Genomic DNA, 18783 nt, shown 5'->3' on the forward strand with positions numbered 1-18783 from the left:
TAGGTGAGGGCTCAGATCAATGACACCCATCAAGAGAGACTGACTGTTTCTGTCTAACTGACATCAATATGTACAGAAAACAGGAGGTGGTGGGATAAAAAAAATAATGAGTGAATGCTGAATGTTGTGAACAGAAAGGAAGGAGTATATTTACAGTAGGGCCTCTCTCTCCATCTGTTCCAGCCCGACCTTCTTCTCCCTAAAAGAATTAGACAGATACACCCACCATCACAATCGGATACGCATACAAGCAAATGAACATAAGTTAGATTAGTCATGGACGTTACCCGAGGTCCAGGGTCTCCTCGCTCTCCTCTTAGACCTGGCACTCCTACTCCAATTTCACCCTGAATGTGGAGGGAAAAAAAGGGGTAGTGACATCAATAGTGGTACTCTTCAATACAATTCAATTCAACCTCCGACCATACAGAGACACTAATTTCAGAGTTTTATCTATTTAGATGACCCGCTTCCTTATTTCCAAAATAAACAGCACACATAAATGGGGCCTAAAAGTCTGAAACCACTTTTGAAAACACTAAATATTTAATTATATATTATATAATCTACATACATTTAAGTGAAAAGACATTTCAGGGTGTCTTAGTATTTGGTATATCTGTATTTTGCTTTAGTGACAATATGCACTTAGGGTGGGACTATGTACTGCATACTGTAAAATATATTGAAAAATGATTGAACAACCCTAAACAGATCCAATCCAGGGATTGTTTAGGCACACCAGTGAGACTGAACTGACTGAAGTTCATGAATAAATTAACACCCGCCAAGCCCCAAATGAGAATAAAAATCATAAAGACTGATTTAATTATGTACATTTATGGTCTGAACAGCATCATTTTGTTCATTTACATGTGAGCAGCTCATAATATGGTATTTTCAGCGGCCCAGAAAGGCTTGGTTTACAGAAAATGCTGTGGCACGCAAACTTTCTTGCTGTGAGTTTGGGTCACCAATGACGTGCATTTGAAAACGTAACATGACATGTGCCAACCATCTTGTAATAAGAATCATGAGAAGCTTAAGGTCTTCCTGGGGTTTTCTGCAAAAATAAAAGCTCTATGGTTTAATGATTGAAAGCAAAGAAATTAAGTCAGCCATAAATATTAGTATTGTAATTTTACTGTTGTAATATATATATATATTTTTTTTTAAATATTTCATTTGATTTACCAGCAAGTAAACTCCTTTGTCATGAATTCTGAATTCTGTCACAATTGATAAGCTCCCATTTATCATGCCTACTACAACTGCTCCTAAGTTTTTGACTGTGCTCCTAATTGTTTTTAAATTAGCAGCACAAGTATAAGCATAGCACCCTGCAAGCAACACATCAATTACCTTATCTCCCTTGAGTCCCGGAAGGCCCGCAGTACCCTAATATGAAATTAAAGACATCACTGAATACCACTGAGGAATAGACACAGTTATACTTGCTCTATGAAACACCTGTTTGCAAATGCTTATACACATAATATGATTTTAACATGTCTTACAGTGGGTCCTGGTGGTCCAGCATCTCCAGGTGTTCCTGGGTTTCCTGCTTTGCCTATAAATCCTTGTAGACCCTTAAACAATAAGAGGCACCAGAGGAACTGCGATCACTGGATGCAGTCAATGGACAGAAAATTCTGGAAGTGATTTTGTTTATGATGGTACAGTATTTAACATATTTCTTTATGTAGAAATAGCCATTTTTAACATGTGTGTCATTTTTAGTCTACATTTGTTTCTGTATGTGCAGTTACTCTACTAACCCTGTCTCCTTGTGGTCCAGGGGGTCCTGGCTGACCTGCTTCGCCTCTCTGCCCTGCCAGTCCTGGTGTCCCATCCAATCCACGTGGTCCAGGAGGGCCTGGAGGACCTGGTAAGCCAGGGTCACCCTACAACAGATTAAAAACCTTTGATTCAATATATACACTAGATTTTTACATTTTCTTGTTGACTATGTGGCTGCTATGGCATTGCTGTGTGGTCGATTTGAGGTATCATTCATATTTGTCTCTGCTTCATATTTGTCTATGAAAAAATGTAGGATGAGCTACATGCCACAGTTAACACTTAGGGCTTGAGGTTTGTTAGCAAAAGTTCTGTAACAGCTCCAAAATAAAATTAAACAATTACCTTTAAGCCGATGGGTCCAAGTTGTCCTGGAGGCCCAGGCATCCCCACACCTGCCTCTCCTTTGACTCCTTTGGGCCCTTGTGGTCCTCTCATTCCCTGAAGAATTAATGTGAAAGGGTCTTTTAAGGATGCACATATTATAGTGGAGATGAAATGGATGGCGGTGCTGGTGGTTCTGCCTCTGAAGTGAATGCAGGTACTCACATTTTCCCCAGGATCTCCAGGATCACCCACAGCACCCTGCAAGTAAATAACACTTTAAATTCCATTTCTACACAATGTACATTGGTGCTCTATTATAATATCAGACAGTACTCACTCTTTCTCCTTTTATTCCCGCTGGCCCCTTGTCTCCTTTTGGGCCCTAAAATACAAAACAGGCACACAAATAAAACCAGTATGTGTATGAAATATGAAGTCAGAATTACTTCTACAAATGTTGAAGGATGGCTGATGACAGAATATGAAGGCAAACTGTGGGAACAAATAATGGGTCATAAAAAAGAATAAATATCCAGAACAACACTTTTAAACTTCAGAAAGATTGGAATGGTGATAAAAACATCAGTATGAATAGCTGGCTGGTCCTCACATACATGACCAAAACGAGAGAAACTCACTGGTGATCCAGGAAGGCCTCTTTCTCCAATGGTGCCTGGCAATGTCTGACCAGGAGAACCCTTAAACAATCAGCCAAAAGATATGAGTTAATAATGTGGTATATACATGTCAGAAATAAATCTATGGTGCATTATCTACAATCTATGTCATGGTGCAGTGCAGATAAGCCATCCACCTCCCTCAGGAGAATTGGTACTGTATAAACGCTTGAGTTCTGTTTATTCCATTCGTGTGTTTTTTTTTTTTTCAGGACAGTCTGCACATTTCTGAGAACATGATGTGCATATTTTTCAGATATTATTAAGATTCCATCATAGTTGAAACTGTGGATGGGATCTCTTGACAGATTAGTTACTCCTGGAAGTGTTCGGCTATACACTGAAGGCAGGTGATGGATTTTGCCCATGGCGTTTAATGTGGAACAGCCACAGCAGTTTACTTTCCTGTCAGTGAATGTGGTAAATATATATATGGAGCACATCAGTGCCAGTACCTAAATAAACTCATACACAATAAGGCACAATTACAGAGTATTTGTGTCAGAGAGATGGCAGAATGTTGAAAAAGAGGGTCAGAGTTTGCACATAAAGTTTACTCACTGTATCAGATTTTTTTTAGAGGTTGAAAGTACAGTTACATACAGCTAAATATATTAATCAAACACAAAGAATTCTGATTTGTTACTCAAATTGTAAAAACAAATAAAATAAGGCACTTAAAATGGAAGTCAACAAAGCAAGGCACTTTTTTGTATTAATTCTACTGTACAACAATGTGCATTACTCTAAGCAGATAAACTACTCATTATTTTTTACCAACATAATTTGTGGCATGTTCTCTACATTCTGATTTTGCTTAATTACTGGCTTTACCTGGTTATGACTGGTTCAATATAACTAGCAGACAATTAGTAAGCAATTTTAGAACATTTGTCTCTTGTTAGTATGTATAATGTTTAAGTGATTTGTGGTTATATAATAAGCTCGGCTATATTTAACATTCATCTTGTTGCAATGTATTGCCTCTGTCAATTTCTGTTCTGTTCCAATTCTGTTCAAGACAAATAGATTTAACTCATTGTCAGTAAGTTTGTGTTATAAAACACAGCAAACCTTCTTGTGCTGGATTTGAAACCAGCAAACATAATACAGAAGTTAATGAAACTGGATGGAAAATATATAGGAACTGTCAAAATGCCCAAACTTTGTATGAAAAAACATAGAATCAAGGATCAAGGAAAGATTTTTTTTTTTTTTAATCCATAGGAGTCATAAAATATTAGATTCAAGTAAAATAAAATTGAGCTTCTCTGCTTGGCTTGAACAAATAAAAGTCTTCACTTGTCCAAGGTTTACTTTAAGACTTTGTGCTGCTCTTCAGTTGGTATTTGGGTTTGACAACACTGAGAGAAGATCTATTGAAGATCTCACGTACATAGCACTCTAACATTATGTTTGGTTCAAATGAGATTATCTTTCAAGCAGGTGAGACAGGTTGATCTTCACACAGTGTTCGCTATGATGTAACCATGGCAACAACTCACCGTCTCACCCTTCATTCCAGGGGGTCCAGTGACAGACTGCAGAACATAGTGGAAATAAAGGGAGAGAGATAAATTGAACAGGTTGGAAATTAAATGCATAGTGTCAATCAAACTACACATTACGTGCAAATCCACACATGCAGATGCACATATGGGTGCACCTTTCCTGGTGGACCGCTGTCTCCTTGCTCTCCTTTAAGTCCTGGGGGGCCGATGGGTCCAGCAATACCCTGAAAAAAAGTGACAGAGAGAGATAATAAGACAGAGAGAAAGTGGTTAAGTAGGGAAGAACCGAAAGAAGCAAAGAAAACATGAAAAAAGAGGCGGAATACCATGAAATTATTGCACTGTATCTTTGTAAATGTCAAGGGCATCTGATCACTCACCTGTTTCCCAGATAACCCTGGCAGGCCATCTTTCCCTGGAACACCATCTCTTCCTGGGACCCCAGGCTTGCCCCCCTCTCCCTGTTTATGTCATTATGTTAAAATAACCTTGTTACTCAAACAAGTGAGCAAATTATGGATTTCATTATCACTTATCACTAAGACAAGCATACTAGAGAAACAAATAAAATACATTTCTGTGTACGTATGAATCCTGCAGATAAAGTAATGGAATAGTGTATTCCTGAGAAAGTAAATATACAGTGGCAAGAAAAAGTATGTGAACCACTTGCAGAATCTGTGAAAATGTGAATAGTTTTAATAAAATAAGTGAGATCATACAAAATGCATGTTATTTTTTATTTAGTACTGTCCTGAGTAAGATATTTTACATAAAAGATGTTTGCATTTAGTTCACAAGACAAAACAATAGCTGAATTTATTAAAATTACCCCATTCAAAAGTTTGTGAACCACTGATTCTCAATACTGTGTGTGGTTAACTGGATGATCCACGACTGTTTTTTTGTTTTGTGATGGTTGTTCATGAGTCTCTTGTTTGTCCTGAGCAGTTAAACTGAGCTCTGTTCTTCAGAAAAATCAGCAGAAATTTCAGTTTTCAAGCATTTTTGCATATTTGAACCCTTTCCAGCAGTGACCGTTGTGTTCGAGTCCCTCAATTGTCCTCAGTGTGAAAAGATGGATCTCAAAATCCTACAATTCAAAAAAGGTTCAAACATTCACTGATGCTCCAGAAGGAAACAAAATGCATTAAGAGTCAGGGGGTGAAAACTTTTGAACAGGATGAAGATGTCACAGTTTTTCTTATTTTGTTTAAATATCATTGTTTTTCATTTAGTACTGCCCTTCGGAAGCAACAGAAGATCTTCTGTTGCTAAATTAAATAAATTAAATGGGGCCATTGGTTCCGAAGGGCAGTACTAAATGAAAAACAATGATATTTAAACAAAATAAGAAAAACTGTGACATCTTCATCCTGTTCAAAAGTTTTCGCCCCCCGACTCTTAATGCATACTTGTTTCCTGGAAAAAAAAAATAAGTAGAATTTACCTTGATATTTGAATTCAAAGGTTTTCACCCCCCGGCTCTTAATGCATCGTGTTTCCTTCTGGAGCATCAGTGAATGTTTGAACCTTTTTTAATAGTTGAGTTTGAGTCCCTCACTTGTCCTCAGTGTGAAAAGACATCTCTCAAAATCATACAGTCACTGCTGGAAAGGGTTCAAATATGCAAAAAATGCTTGAAAACTGAAGAATCTGCAGGAGCTGGAGGATTTTTCTGAAGAACAGAGCTCAGTTTAACTGCTCAGAATAAACAAGGGACTCATGAACAACCAACACAAAACAAAGAAAGCATCATCCAGGTAACCACACACAGTATTGAGAATCAATGGTTCACAAACTTTTGAATGGGGCCATTTTAATAAATTCAGCTATTTTTTTTTTGTCTTGTGAACTAAATGCAAACATCTTTTATGTAAAATATCTTACTCAGGACAGTACTAAACAAAACATAACATGCATTTTGTATGATCTCTCTTATTTTATTAAAATTATTCACATTTTCACAGATTCTGCAAGTGGTTCACATACTTTTTCTTGCCACTGTATCTTATATATTTTTTTCTTTCTCTTAATGTTTGAATCATATGCTAATGTCAACATGTGTTGTTAGCAACAGTTGTCAGGATTGGTTTATTTATTTATTTATTATATGCAAGTTATGCTCTGTTTATAAAAAAAAAAGTTTATATCAAGTCGCGTTCTGACGTAAAACCTGGAAGCGCTGAACATAAACAGCGTAGGAGAATGACAGGTGAGAGACGAATTTGTTGAATAAAGTTTGAAAACAATTTTGCTTTGTTTTTGCGCACAAAAAGTATTCTCATTGATTCATAACATTAAGGTTGAACCACTGTAGTCACATTTGCTATTTTAATGATGTCTTTATTACTACTTATGTTGCTTTCTATTGGGGATAAAAAAACTCTCGGATTTCATCAAAAATGTCTTTCTTTGTGTTCCGAAGATGAACGAAGGTCTTATGGGTTTTAAACGACATGAGGGTGAGTAATTAATGACAGAAATTTAATTTCTGGGTGAAATAACCCTTTAATAAAAAGTTTTAAAAAATGTATTTTAGAAAAGGAAAATCGAATAAAACAAAATATTTTATTGGCACTACAATACTGACTGTTGTGATGCTATGATATTTGCTGGTTAATCTTCAAAAGGGCTGTCATTTTCAATTAGATTGGTTATCAAGTAATCAACAATTGTTTTGACAATTAACTGAGTAATAACTGAAATTCACCTAAGTAGGCTTATGTGTGCTCTAAATCTCAAATAATGTGTGATGTATTGCATAAATAGACTGTGTGTGTGTGTGTGTCTGTGTGTACCTACATATTGATAATTTGGGTAAAAATGTTTTCCTAAAAGTGAGTTAAACCTGACAAATCTCCTTTTGGAAGGTTTTAGCATTTAAAACTAGCTTTATATAAAAACAATAGAAGTCTATGTCCGCATTTAGATTAGTAAACGTGTGTGTATGTGTATTTTTTTTTTTTTTTTTTCGTGAGAGAACAGGAGAACAGAGAGTCGCTTCATATAAACTAGATCTGGGTATTGCCAACTACCTCAAAATACCATACTCATTCATGCAGTACATACATCACGATATCATTTTTGGATTGTGCCTGCAACTGCACCAAATGCACGACTGAGACCAAGCGTGTCCGTCTGAGAGAGTGATTTTCGGATTCAGTTTCAATCTTTCTCAAACCTCATAGAAGCAGTTCTGATGGCACTGTGAAACAGCTATATTATTTTTCAAATCAAAAGTCAAGTGCTCTTGTCATTTGTTACTCGGACCCTCAACCATGCATTGCCTCACAATTTTGCTGACTGGCTGAAGAGGGAAACTTGTAATAGAGCATTTATCGTAATAAGAATTTTCTGTAATATATGATGTCTGGTATGTTTATTTACTCACCACTTGTCCTGAAAGCCCTGGGGGTCCTTGTGGTCCCTGCAAACATTTGAAAATGCGTGCATTTATGCCTACTCAGACAAATATAAATCACCACATTATATAAGAGCAAGATGTCTATGTAAAACCCACAGGATCTACTGAACATCACAGTATACTGATATTTAAGCAGTATCTGCTGAAATAGGCCTACGCGAGAAGGAAAAATACTGTAATTTTGCTTTCTGAAATCCAAGGGCAAACCGAAGACACAGAGGGATAAACAGAGCATGTGAAGAGGCTCTGTGCTGAAGCTGCAGAGATTGTCTAATGACCTCTGTGGAGAGACAGAGGTCAAACTCCTCTGAGCTATTGGAAAGACTCCAATATTGCGTTTTTATCTTACTATGGCTCCTGGAGTGCCTGTAGGTCCAGGTAACCCTCTATTGCCCTGAGGTCCAGGAGGGCCCTTGAAGAATGAAGAGAAAATATTGAAGAGTGAGTAAACTCTGATGGGTTAGTTATGTAACTCCAAAAACACATTGCTGTGTATCAAATCGCCTTAAGGAAAGCATTCATCTCTACTCAGCTGGAAAACTTACTTGAACTCCAATGCCTGGTTGTCCTTGGTCACCCTAAACATGACACACAAACATGCATACACAAATAGTCAGGACACAAATAGGGGCAAAATAGCTAACATGGTTCATGCTATTATGGTTGATCTAAAATTAATGCTAATGAATGAAACTCTAGGGTCTATGTCAAATAATGCAGCATTAACCTTCACACCAGGAGCCCCTGGGGGTCCATTACCGCCCATCGGACCCTGAAATACCAAAACAAAGGTTAGAAATAATATTTTTATTATTACTACTGAGTATGTACATAAATGTGTTAAACTGAATATACGTACAGTTGGTCCTCTCATTCCTGGTTCTCCTGGATTCCCCTGTGCAAAATACACATTTGGTATGAACAGCAGGCAGATACAAATATAGAGCATATAGACACACACATACACACATGCACACGTAAACAGCACAAACAAGCTCTGAATGGACAGACATAATGTATACTTTTGACAAAGATTGCACAAACATCGAATATACATACACTACTGTTCAAAACTTTAAGGGCCGGCAAGATTTTCTTAAAGTTTTTGAAAGAAGTCTCTTATGCTTAGAAAGGCTGGTGATTTGATCAAAAACACAGCAAAAACAGCAATATTGTGAAATATTATTACAATTTAAAATAACTTGTTTCTATTTTAATATATTTTAAAATTAAATGTATTCCTGTGATGGTAAAGCTGAACTTTCAGCAGCCATTACTACAGTCTTCAGGGTCACATGACCATTCAGAAATTATTCTAATTTCCTGATTTGGTGCTTTTATTATTATTAATACAGTTTAAAATGGCTGTGCTGCTTAATATTTTTTTTGTGGAAACAGTAATGTATTTTTTAAGTATTCTTTGATGAATATAAAGTTCAAAAGAAAATTATTTACTTGAAATAGAAATCTTTTGTAACACTACAAATGTCTTTACTGTTACTTTTGATCAATTTAATGGGCTCTTGCTGAATGAAAATGGTAGTGTATAAAAATGACAAACATTTACATTGCTCACAGAGACATAAGCCATATAGCAATGTATATATCAACTCACACGTATGACTATCTAACGGATATAAATGAACACACAAACACACACAAACAAAATACACAGACAAGGACGGCCCCCTTCCCATTATTAGTAAAGCAGCCTACAATCTCAGCCACAGAAAACCTACCGGTCTGCCCAGCACTCCTGGGAACCCAGGCAAGCCCTAAAGAGAGAGGAAGGATGGAATGGAGGGAAAGGAAGTGTAGAAACAGCAGAGGTGTGATGGTCCAATTTTGAAGTGGAGTGGAATTAGAAAATGAAGGGAGTGGGATTACAAAAAGGAGTGGTGGAGGAAAAGAGGAGACAGACTGGTTAGCGGATAGAAGCAGTGTTGCAATTGTTACTTCTGTGTGGTTTATCTATGGAGCCTCAAGCAAAGGAAGTCAGCTAGTGCTCACAGCAAGGCCTAGAACTCGCAGCAAATTCCCAGGCTTTCCTACATGACAAGCCTAAGAGAGGCTGCCATGTTGGGATGCTGTTACTCACAGGTAGGCCTGGTGGACCGGTCAGTCCCTTCAAACCCTGCTCCAGAGGAGAATAAGTAAAGGTGTGAGTGAGAGCTAAAACTCTCCTCCTCCCCACTAAAGCCAAACTCTCTTTTTATCTCCATTTCATAAGTGACAGCATGTTTCTATATTGTATGGCTACTACACTATTATATACTTGACTTATCATAGTAACTGATGAAAAGTAACTGGTCATAAAGTGCTGCAGAATTCAATGAACATTACCAAACTTTTGAATAACATTAGGATATTTGTGGGACTCACCGTTCTCTGGTAATCTAAACATACCATGGTTTGTTGTAAATACAGTAAACCAATATGCATGACTGTTATATCATAAGAATGCATAAGACGTCATTGGAAGGTGGTGCCTACCAGTGCAAAAGATGTTTCTATGCAGTTACTGTGATATCTTGGGTGGTTGCTAGGGTGTTCTGTTTGGTTAAATGGTGGTTACTTACTGGACTAAGTCCCAAAAAACCCATCCAAAGTCTTTATGGTATTTTGGTTCACAGATAAGCCTTGGGTCCCTCCTTTAGTATATGTTGTTGTTGTTTTTTTCCCTGTTTTATCATCCACCAGGCATAAAATTGTCTCATTGCTTAGAGAAGTAACAGCACAATTTTCCACAACAAGACACACTATATACAAACGGTGTGGGACAAGTTACATGCCAAAGTTTAATACTTAGGATTAAAGATATGTTCAAATAACTAAGCTTAATTAACATTAAAACTAATAATGAACTTCAAAATTAAATAGACAAAGCAATTAAAATCCATCTCAATAAGTAATAACTGGCCACACAACTAATAGGAATTTGTTTCTCACCGGCTTTCCATCCTGCCCTGGTTTTCCTGGATCTCCTGGACCTCCCTAAGGTAACAGAACCCCAGTTTTATTATAAAATTTAATAAATAGAGAAAAAGTTCTATTGTCAATTATATAATTATATTGTCTGTTAAAGGTATACTCACTGGGAAGCCATCTTTTCCATTCTCTCCACTGGCTCCTTTGTCCCCTTTCTCCCCGCGAGCACCTGTGTAGCCCTGAGAGAGAAACACATCACAGATCAGATTGTCAACTAAGGTCACAAACCTATAAAGGTAGCACCCACACATAAACATTTTAGAAACTCCAACCTCACCCGCTCTCCTGAAGATCCTGGAGGCCCTACTGCTCCAGGCTCACCTCTGATACCTTGGGGGCCTGGCAGACCCCTTGGACCAGGCAAACCACTTTGAGCGGTGGCAGAATCACCCTTAGAAAAACACAGGCATACATGATCAATATGTTACCACACACAAAATTGACAACTACAAATCTTTGTTTCAGTTCACTGTACACTTTCACTAGTGTACTAAGAATGTGAGCTCCATTTTGTTTTACCTTCTGTCCCGGAGGCCCTCCTAGGCCAGGCAATCCAGCCGGACCCTAAAAAGAGAAGATTTATTCCATATGAAAACAAGTAGGGCTTGAACATATACCAAGCAAAAACTGCTGGATGGAAATTATACACTTCATGGCTTTAAAAAAAAAAAATATATATATATATATATAATATATATTATTCAAGAAAATGCACCAGCAATAAATTTATAATATATATAAAATATTTATTTTGCTGGTGATAAGTGATAGCAATGGTACTTACAGCTTGCCCTCTGTCCCCTTTCTCCCCTTTATCTCCCTGCAACAAAGACAAATTTTAATCTCATTTAAACAATAACTTTATATGAACTGTCTTCTTTAATCAGCTCTTTATTCTCTACAAAATGTAAAACTGCTATAGTAACAAAATAGCAATTCTCTTCTCTTTACCTTGTCCCCGGGTCTGCCAGCTTCTCCAATTTCACCGGCTCGTCCTGGTACTCCTGGTATTCCTGGCTTTCCGGGTTCACCTGCCTGTCCTGGCTGACCCTCTGGACCTCTCTCCCCAATTGCCCTGCCTGGGGGACCCTGTGGACCAGATGGCCCTTTCTCACCCTGCTCTCCTTTCACACCTCGCTCACCTGGAAGACCTCGTATACCCTGAAAGCCAGTATGCAAAGAAGAGAGAACAATAAAGAAGAAGAGGAGAGGATGAGACCGTTGATAAATACAGAGAGTTGCTGGATGTTTTCTAACCAGAACTCAGTTTCAGCACCATGGACAGCACCCACTGAGTTTTAGCATGATCTTCATTGCAAAAGGTTCTGCAACACTCTACCCCATTTCAACTGTTGAACTACCAGACACCACTCTGTCGCACACACTGTATGAATGATATTAACTCACATCTGCTCCTGGAGGGCCTCTAGGTCCAACATCTCCTTTTTCACCCCTGTTTCCCTTGGCCAGTTCACTGAACTTTGATTCCCGATTGCTCCAGTCATCAATTAATACTTTCAGCTCTCTGACCTAAAATGGAAATTGTACGTTAAGTATAGGAGAGAAAGTGACATGTACATCTACATACAAACTGTCAATCCTTTTGATAAATTTCTCAGTACCTCAATGCCAAATTCTGAGAACGCTCTCTTCACATCCTGTGACAAAACAGCAGGATAACAACATTAGTCATCTTGCCAACAATGCATGTGTGACTCTGCGTGAGTGTTTTCCTTACCACTACAGTTCCTGGTCTGCCATCCTCTCCTGGATCACCCTGTCAATCAGAAGAGTTGAATTATTACAGTCAGGTATGCTGAGAACTGCCTTATGTCAGCGCTGAGAGCAGTGACGACTAGATTACACATGGATAAAAATATACTCACCACATCTCCTTTCAAGCCTGGAAGACCTCTTTCCCCCTACAAAGGTCACATTATGACAACTTGTGTCAGGATATATATATATATATATATATAAAAAAAAAAACTCACACACTCACACACTCACACACTCACACACTCACACACACACATACTTGTTTTTGTGAAATGTGGGGACATTCCATAGGCGTAATGGTTTTTATACTGTACAAACCGTATTTTCTATCCCCCTACACTACCCCTACCCCTAAACCTAACCCTCACAGGAAACTGTGCACACTTTTACTTTGTCACAAAAACTCATTCTGTATGATTTATAAGCCTTTTGAAAAGTGGGGACATGCTGAATGTCCTCATATTTCACCTCTTTTTGTAATACCTATGTCATACCCATGTCATTATACACATTTGTGTCCTGATATTTCACAAAAACAAGTACACACACACACACACACACACACACACACACACACACACACACACACACACACACACACACACACACACACACACATAAAACATACTCTTGCTCCAGCAGCTCCTGGAACTCCAGGTACTCCCTAATGCATAGAAAACAATGAATACAGTATGAAAGACAGTATACATAGCTGCACTTATATTGCTGGTATTTCAATCTGCAATGCAATATATGTATTTCATTGCTATAATAACTAAACAAGATTTTCAGTTTCAGAAGAAATGTCAGTGATGCTTTTTTCTCAAGTGCAAAAATACTATGTCTCCAACACTAAAAACAACTTAAGAACCAGCTTTGGTAGATGTTACTTACAGGGGTTCCTGGAGGGCCCTGGGGCCCTGGAATAGACGTCGCCGGCTCCCCTTTTACATAGACCACCTGGAAGAAATAGAGACGGATAGAGATATAAAGCTCTTTGCATAAATTTAGCAGAATTAACAGAGTAGCAGAGTAGTCTATTTATATTGAAGCATATGCACAACACAAACGCACAGATCCTGGTGGTCCGACATTTCCAGGAACTCCAGGGGGTCCAATGGGACCTTGTGGGCCAATACGTCCTGCAATGCCCTGATCACCTTTTATCCCATCTCGACCCTGAGGAGAGAGTGAGAAACAGAGAGAGAGGAGATGAGAGAAATAACCATGATACAAATTAATTCCTTAATTAATGGGCATAAATTTGCACATCAAATAAACTCATCAGTGAAGAGTTTCTCCCATAAGGCTGCTGACTCATAATTACTGACTGCACTCAGCATCAAGCACAGGAAGAAGAGCATCCACGCATTTAAAATGTGTGTGAGAGTGTGTGCATATGTTTGCGAGTGTGTTTCTATGATTGAAAACATCCATTTAACAACAAATCTGATTTGTGCTGATGGGAAAAGTAGCTGTGCGAGACAGACAAATAGCAAAAAGCAAGTAAAAAGGGCAGAGAGACATAATGACATGGACTGAATAACAGAAAACAACAAAATCAGAGTACATTGAGAGTCAAATGTGGCCACAAGTCACAGGAAGAAAACAGCAGGTACAGGCTTTGAGATAACAGAGTACAAAATGAAACATTATCAGGTGGCACTTAGGTAAAAGAACAGCCTTTACAAACCTATTGCACGCTTACCTTTGATGCTACATAGAGAATGAGATCCGCAAATGGTAATAATAATCTTTAACATAACACAGCTGTCGGAAAAGTCTTAAAATGTACATTTTGAAAGAGTTATGTAGTGCCGAGTATGATAAGCAGTGATGGACTTGTCTTGTGTTGTGAAAGGCAGGAAGAGAGTGAGAACAGGATGATCAGGATGAAGATAAGTACAAGAAACTCACGTCTCTTCCAGCAGGCCCCTGCTCTCCTTTGTCTCCCTGCGAAGGACGCATAACCAGATTTGATCAGAGGCTAATTATCAAAAATTACAATGTAGTCATACAATAGGTGTTTTATTACCTTTCGACCATCCTCTCCTGGCACGCCATCCTCGCCCTGAAAAAGTTTGATAGAAAACGAGGCGCTAAACACAGACATCTGGATGAGTGCGAGGCGCGTTTTCATAATTTCTGTAATCAAGACTTCCTGTAATCAGCTCTTCCTGTTTTGGTATAAGAACTCTTGTAATTTTGTGCAGCTCATTCAAGCAGTAATTTCTCTTCTAAATGCTTCGTGTGACACGCAGCCATGTATTACAGATATATGACGGGTGCCATCCAGCCCAATATAGCTCCTGCAATTACCACAGCTGGTTCAGGGCTGTGATCAGTAAATCAGAAGAAACTGCAGGACGAGCGGGTTTTGCGTAAGCCCAGCTCCAGTGGCGTAATCTATCTGAGTCAGGTTAACCGAACATTAGTACACGGCTGACTGAAACTCCTCACATATTTCAACTATAAAGCATTTATTAGGCTGAGTTACCTCCCACTGAAAGCTCATTAGGCTGCTAAGAGTGTGATTTATAATCAGCAGGATGGTTTAATCGTCTCATTTATGGAGGACAAAGGCTGTGGTGTGGTTACTAAACTGGAACGAGTGTTTGCATACTGCATTCTAGATTGACTTCATAAAAAACAACTCAGGATTTAAAGGACCAAGTGCCAGCTAGGAAATTCACACAGGCTACCGATATTACAATAGGGTTGTTGAATATATCAACAGCAAGGGGTTTGTTGTGAGAATATGTTACATACATATATTGCATGTACAGTAGATTCAAAGGTTTTTGAATAGATTTTGGGTTGTCATTCAGATTACAGCTTCACTTACAGCTTTTCCAGGCAGTCCTGGTTTCCCATCCTCCCCTGCTTTACCCTGAAATAAAGCAAAACATTATTTTGATGTGATAATGTGCTTATGCACTGGTGTGGGAATTTGTATGGGTAAATGATTTCCCCTACACAAATTAAGCCGTGATATTACTCACAGGTGTGCCATCATTTCCTTGGGGCCCAGGTGGTCCTGGAGGCCCCTGAGGCCCTCTTAGTCCCGCCAAGCCCTAGGAAAAAACAATTTAATGTTTATTTATCCAGCATAACAATACGTTTCTGATTGAAAACTGGACTGATTTGTAGCTGCCAATAGTGGCAACATCATGATACAAAACAAACAGATTTGACATAGGGAAAAACAGAAGTACTCACATCTCGTCCAGGATCCCCTTGTTTTCCTGGGTCACCCTAAAAAACCAAAAACATTTAGGAAAAGACTCAAACTGATTGAGGATGCTTTTAATATGAGGCTGATGCAAAGATTGAAGTGATCTGACCCGTAATCCAGGAACTCCAGGCGGACCAGGTTTCCCATCCTGACCAGATCGTCCATCCAAACCAGCTGCTCCTCTTTCTCCCTGCACACCCATGCGCACACGTACGTGAAAAAAAGCAGTATTAAAGGGTTAGTTCACACAAAAATAAAAATTCTGTCATTTATTACTCACCCGCATGTCGTTCCACACCCGTAAGACCTTCGTTCATCTTCGGAACACAAATGAAGATATTTTTGATGAAATCCGATGGCTCAGTGAGGCCTCTATTGCCAGCAAGATAATTGAACAAACACATTTATATGCCCACTAAAAAGGTACTAAAAATATCTAGTGATGGCCGATTTCAAAGCACTGCTTCAAAGTTTTAAGAATCTTTTGTTTCGAATCAGTGGTTCGGATCACGTATCAAACTGCCAAAGTCATGTGCACTATTGAAATTTCGAAACACTTATGACGTAAGTTTACTGAAATAACGTGACTTTGGCATTCTGAACCACTAATTCGAAACAAAAGATTCATAAAGCTTCAAAGCAGTGTTTTGAAATTGGCCATTACTAGACATTGTTAAAAGTTATTTTGTTTTTTGTTACACAAAAAGTATTATTGTTGCTTTATAATATTAAGGTTGAACCAATGTAGTCACATGAACTGTTTTAAATATGTTTTTAGTACCTTTCTGGGCATCTAAAAGTGTTAATTATCTTGCTGGCAATAGAGGCCTCATTGAGCCATCGGATTTCATCAAAAATATCTTAATTTTTGTTCCGAAGATGAACGAAGATCTTAGGGGTGTAGAACGACATGAGGGTGAGTAATAAATGACATAATTTTCATTTTTGGGTGAACTAACCCTTTAACTGTCAGTGACACACTACATACAAACACTCAACTTCACTGTCAAAATCAATTTTTCAAACCAGCATTGGGTCGTCATCAACTTGTATGAATAATAATGAGAATGGGTTGACTGATAGATCCAATCTTTGTCATTAACAACACCTTTCTGACAGCACCGCACATATGCATGCCAAAAGCAGCAGTCATCAGCCTAATGCAATAATCAATGATGCCTTGCTTAAAAACCTACACAATGATTAAGAAAGGAACGGAGATCATAAGGATAAAATAGATGAGGACTGGTACACAAGTATATGTCCCAAGGGTCAGACACAAACTAATTGACTATACTCTCTGACAGGAAGCAGCAAACATGGTTCACAATATTCCTTGAGACATCAGTAAGATCTTGTTTTCCCATTTCCTCCCACTGCAAAACAAAGCCTTGCTTCAATCCTGTAGCACAAATGTTAAGGATTAAACAGTCTTGCAACACTAGAGGTCTGCTATTTAAAACCCCAAGAGGAAAAACCTGACATAATGAAGTGTGTCACAGCCGCTGCAGTATAGACAGATCCATGACTAAGCAGTTATATTTATACTTTATACTGATTAGTGCAGCCAGCGTTACCATTTCAGCCATTTTTCAGCTGTCATCCACTGTGTGGCACTTACTTTCAAAATATTGTCATTGCTGCAATCTAAAATAGAATGATTTTGCAAAGGTGCTTACACCTGCCTTTGAAGAAATATTTAAGGAAGCTGCTTATTTTGTAGATGCTTCATTTCAAAAGTTATTGACAGCAAAAAAAAACTTCACAAGTTAAAGCAAAGCGTTCATTTTCTTGCTATGGGGAATAATGGTAATAGTGGAAAGTGATCAGACATTACAATCAATTTCAAATCAAATTAATTTACATTTAATTTATCCATCATTTTGTTAAAAGTTACTTTTTTAATACTTTTATTCAGCAATGATTAATTTTGATCAAAAGTGGTTCTAAGAGCGGTAAGAAACGGTTCCAGTTATATTTCCACTTGAGCTTGGTTCTGTACGGCGCGATTACAAACCGCTCTCAGCCCGGAATTCTTAGCACTGTTGGCTAACGGCTGAACCGTGCTGGTAGAATGTGTATAGTGGTGTCGCCACTGCGGATTGGTCGCTAATACTCCCCATGATAAAAATCTAACCTTTAATGTTGTTTGTAGGTCTATGTGGTGTTTTAATATGCTTTAAAGGTGCCCTAGAACTTTTTTTTAAAAGATGTAATATAAGTCTAAGGTGTCCCCTGAATGTGTCTGTGAAGTTTCAGCTCAAAATACCCCATAGATTTTTTTTAATTAATTTTTTTAACTGCCTATTTTGGGTCATCATTAGAAATGAGCCGATTCAGGGTGTGTGGCCCTTTAAATCTCATGCTCCACGCCCCAAGAGCTTGCGTTTGCCTTAAACAACATAAAAAAAAGTTCAAACAGCTAACATAACCCTCAAAATGGATCTTTACAAAGTGTTCGTCATGCAGCATGTCTAATCGCGTAAGTACAGTGTTTATTTTGATGTTTACATTTGATTCTGAATGAGTTTGAGGCTGTGCTCCGTGGCTAACGGCTAATGCTACACTGTTGGAGAGATTTATAAAGAATGAAGTTGTGTTTATGAATTATACAGACTGCAAGGGTTTAAAAATGAAAATAGCGACGGCTCTTGTCTCCGCGAATACAGTAAGAAACGATGGTAACTTTAACCACATTTAACAGTACATTAGCAACATGCTAACGAAGCATTTAGAAAGACAGTTTACAAATATCACTAAAAATATCATGTTATCATGGATCATGTCAGTTATTATTGCTCCATCTGCCATTTTTTGCTATTGTTCTTGCTTGCTAACCTAGTCTGTTGATTCAGCTTTGCACATCCAGACGTTCTGCCCTTGTCTAATGCCTTTCATAATGTTGGGAACATGGGCTGGCATATGCAAATATTGGGGGCGTACACCCCGACTGTTACATAACAGTCGGTGTTATGTTGAGATTCGCCTGTTCTGTTAATCATATTAATTACTATTATGTGTCCAACATTAAAAAAAGCG

The 18783-nt window shown here is 38.2% G+C and overlaps 1 protein-coding gene across 1 annotated transcript in view; it reads right to left on the bottom strand.

The window, feature by feature from the left end:
* The window catches only part of col7a1 (collagen, type VII, alpha 1), a 65484-nt gene that overhangs the window by 7746 nt on the left and 38955 nt on the right, over positions 1–18783 (bottom strand). The window contains exons 64-100 of the mRNA XM_067374076.1: positions 15854–15934; positions 15729–15764; positions 15512–15583; positions 15355–15399; positions 14545–14580; positions 14427–14462; positions 13584–13688; positions 13404–13469; positions 13138–13173; positions 12617–12652; positions 12469–12507; positions 12353–12388; positions 12138–12260; positions 11682–11891; positions 11515–11550; positions 11250–11294; positions 11008–11121; positions 10838–10909; positions 10692–10736; positions 9482–9517; positions 8602–8637; positions 8470–8514; positions 8288–8320; positions 8092–8154; positions 7710–7745; positions 4696–4776; positions 4471–4539; positions 4310–4345; positions 2766–2825; positions 2465–2509; positions 2350–2385; positions 2146–2241; positions 1779–1904; positions 1518–1589; positions 1363–1398; positions 288–347; positions 155–199 (exon numbers count right to left, since the gene is read on the bottom strand). Coding sequence (XP_067230177.1) covers positions 155–199; positions 288–347; positions 1363–1398; positions 1518–1589; positions 1779–1904; positions 2146–2241; positions 2350–2385; positions 2465–2509; positions 2766–2825; positions 4310–4345; positions 4471–4539; positions 4696–4776; positions 7710–7745; positions 8092–8154; positions 8288–8320; positions 8470–8514; positions 8602–8637; positions 9482–9517; positions 10692–10736; positions 10838–10909; positions 11008–11121; positions 11250–11294; positions 11515–11550; positions 11682–11891; positions 12138–12260; positions 12353–12388; positions 12469–12507; positions 12617–12652; positions 13138–13173; positions 13404–13469; positions 13584–13688; positions 14427–14462; positions 14545–14580; positions 15355–15399; positions 15512–15583; positions 15729–15764; positions 15854–15934 — 2280 coding nt within the window. The remainder of the gene's footprint in view (positions 1–154; positions 200–287; positions 348–1362; positions 1399–1517; positions 1590–1778; positions 1905–2145; positions 2242–2349; positions 2386–2464; positions 2510–2765; positions 2826–4309; positions 4346–4470; positions 4540–4695; positions 4777–7709; positions 7746–8091; positions 8155–8287; positions 8321–8469; positions 8515–8601; positions 8638–9481; positions 9518–10691; positions 10737–10837; positions 10910–11007; positions 11122–11249; positions 11295–11514; positions 11551–11681; positions 11892–12137; positions 12261–12352; positions 12389–12468; positions 12508–12616; positions 12653–13137; positions 13174–13403; positions 13470–13583; positions 13689–14426; positions 14463–14544; positions 14581–15354; positions 15400–15511; positions 15584–15728; positions 15765–15853; positions 15935–18783) is intronic.

The sequence above is a fragment of the Chanodichthys erythropterus genome, chromosome 21 (assembly GCF_024489055.1).
Source record: "Chanodichthys erythropterus isolate Z2021 chromosome 21, ASM2448905v1, whole genome shotgun sequence".
In the NCBI taxonomy this organism is placed as follows: Eukaryota; Metazoa; Chordata; class Actinopteri; order Cypriniformes; family Xenocyprididae; genus Chanodichthys; species Chanodichthys erythropterus.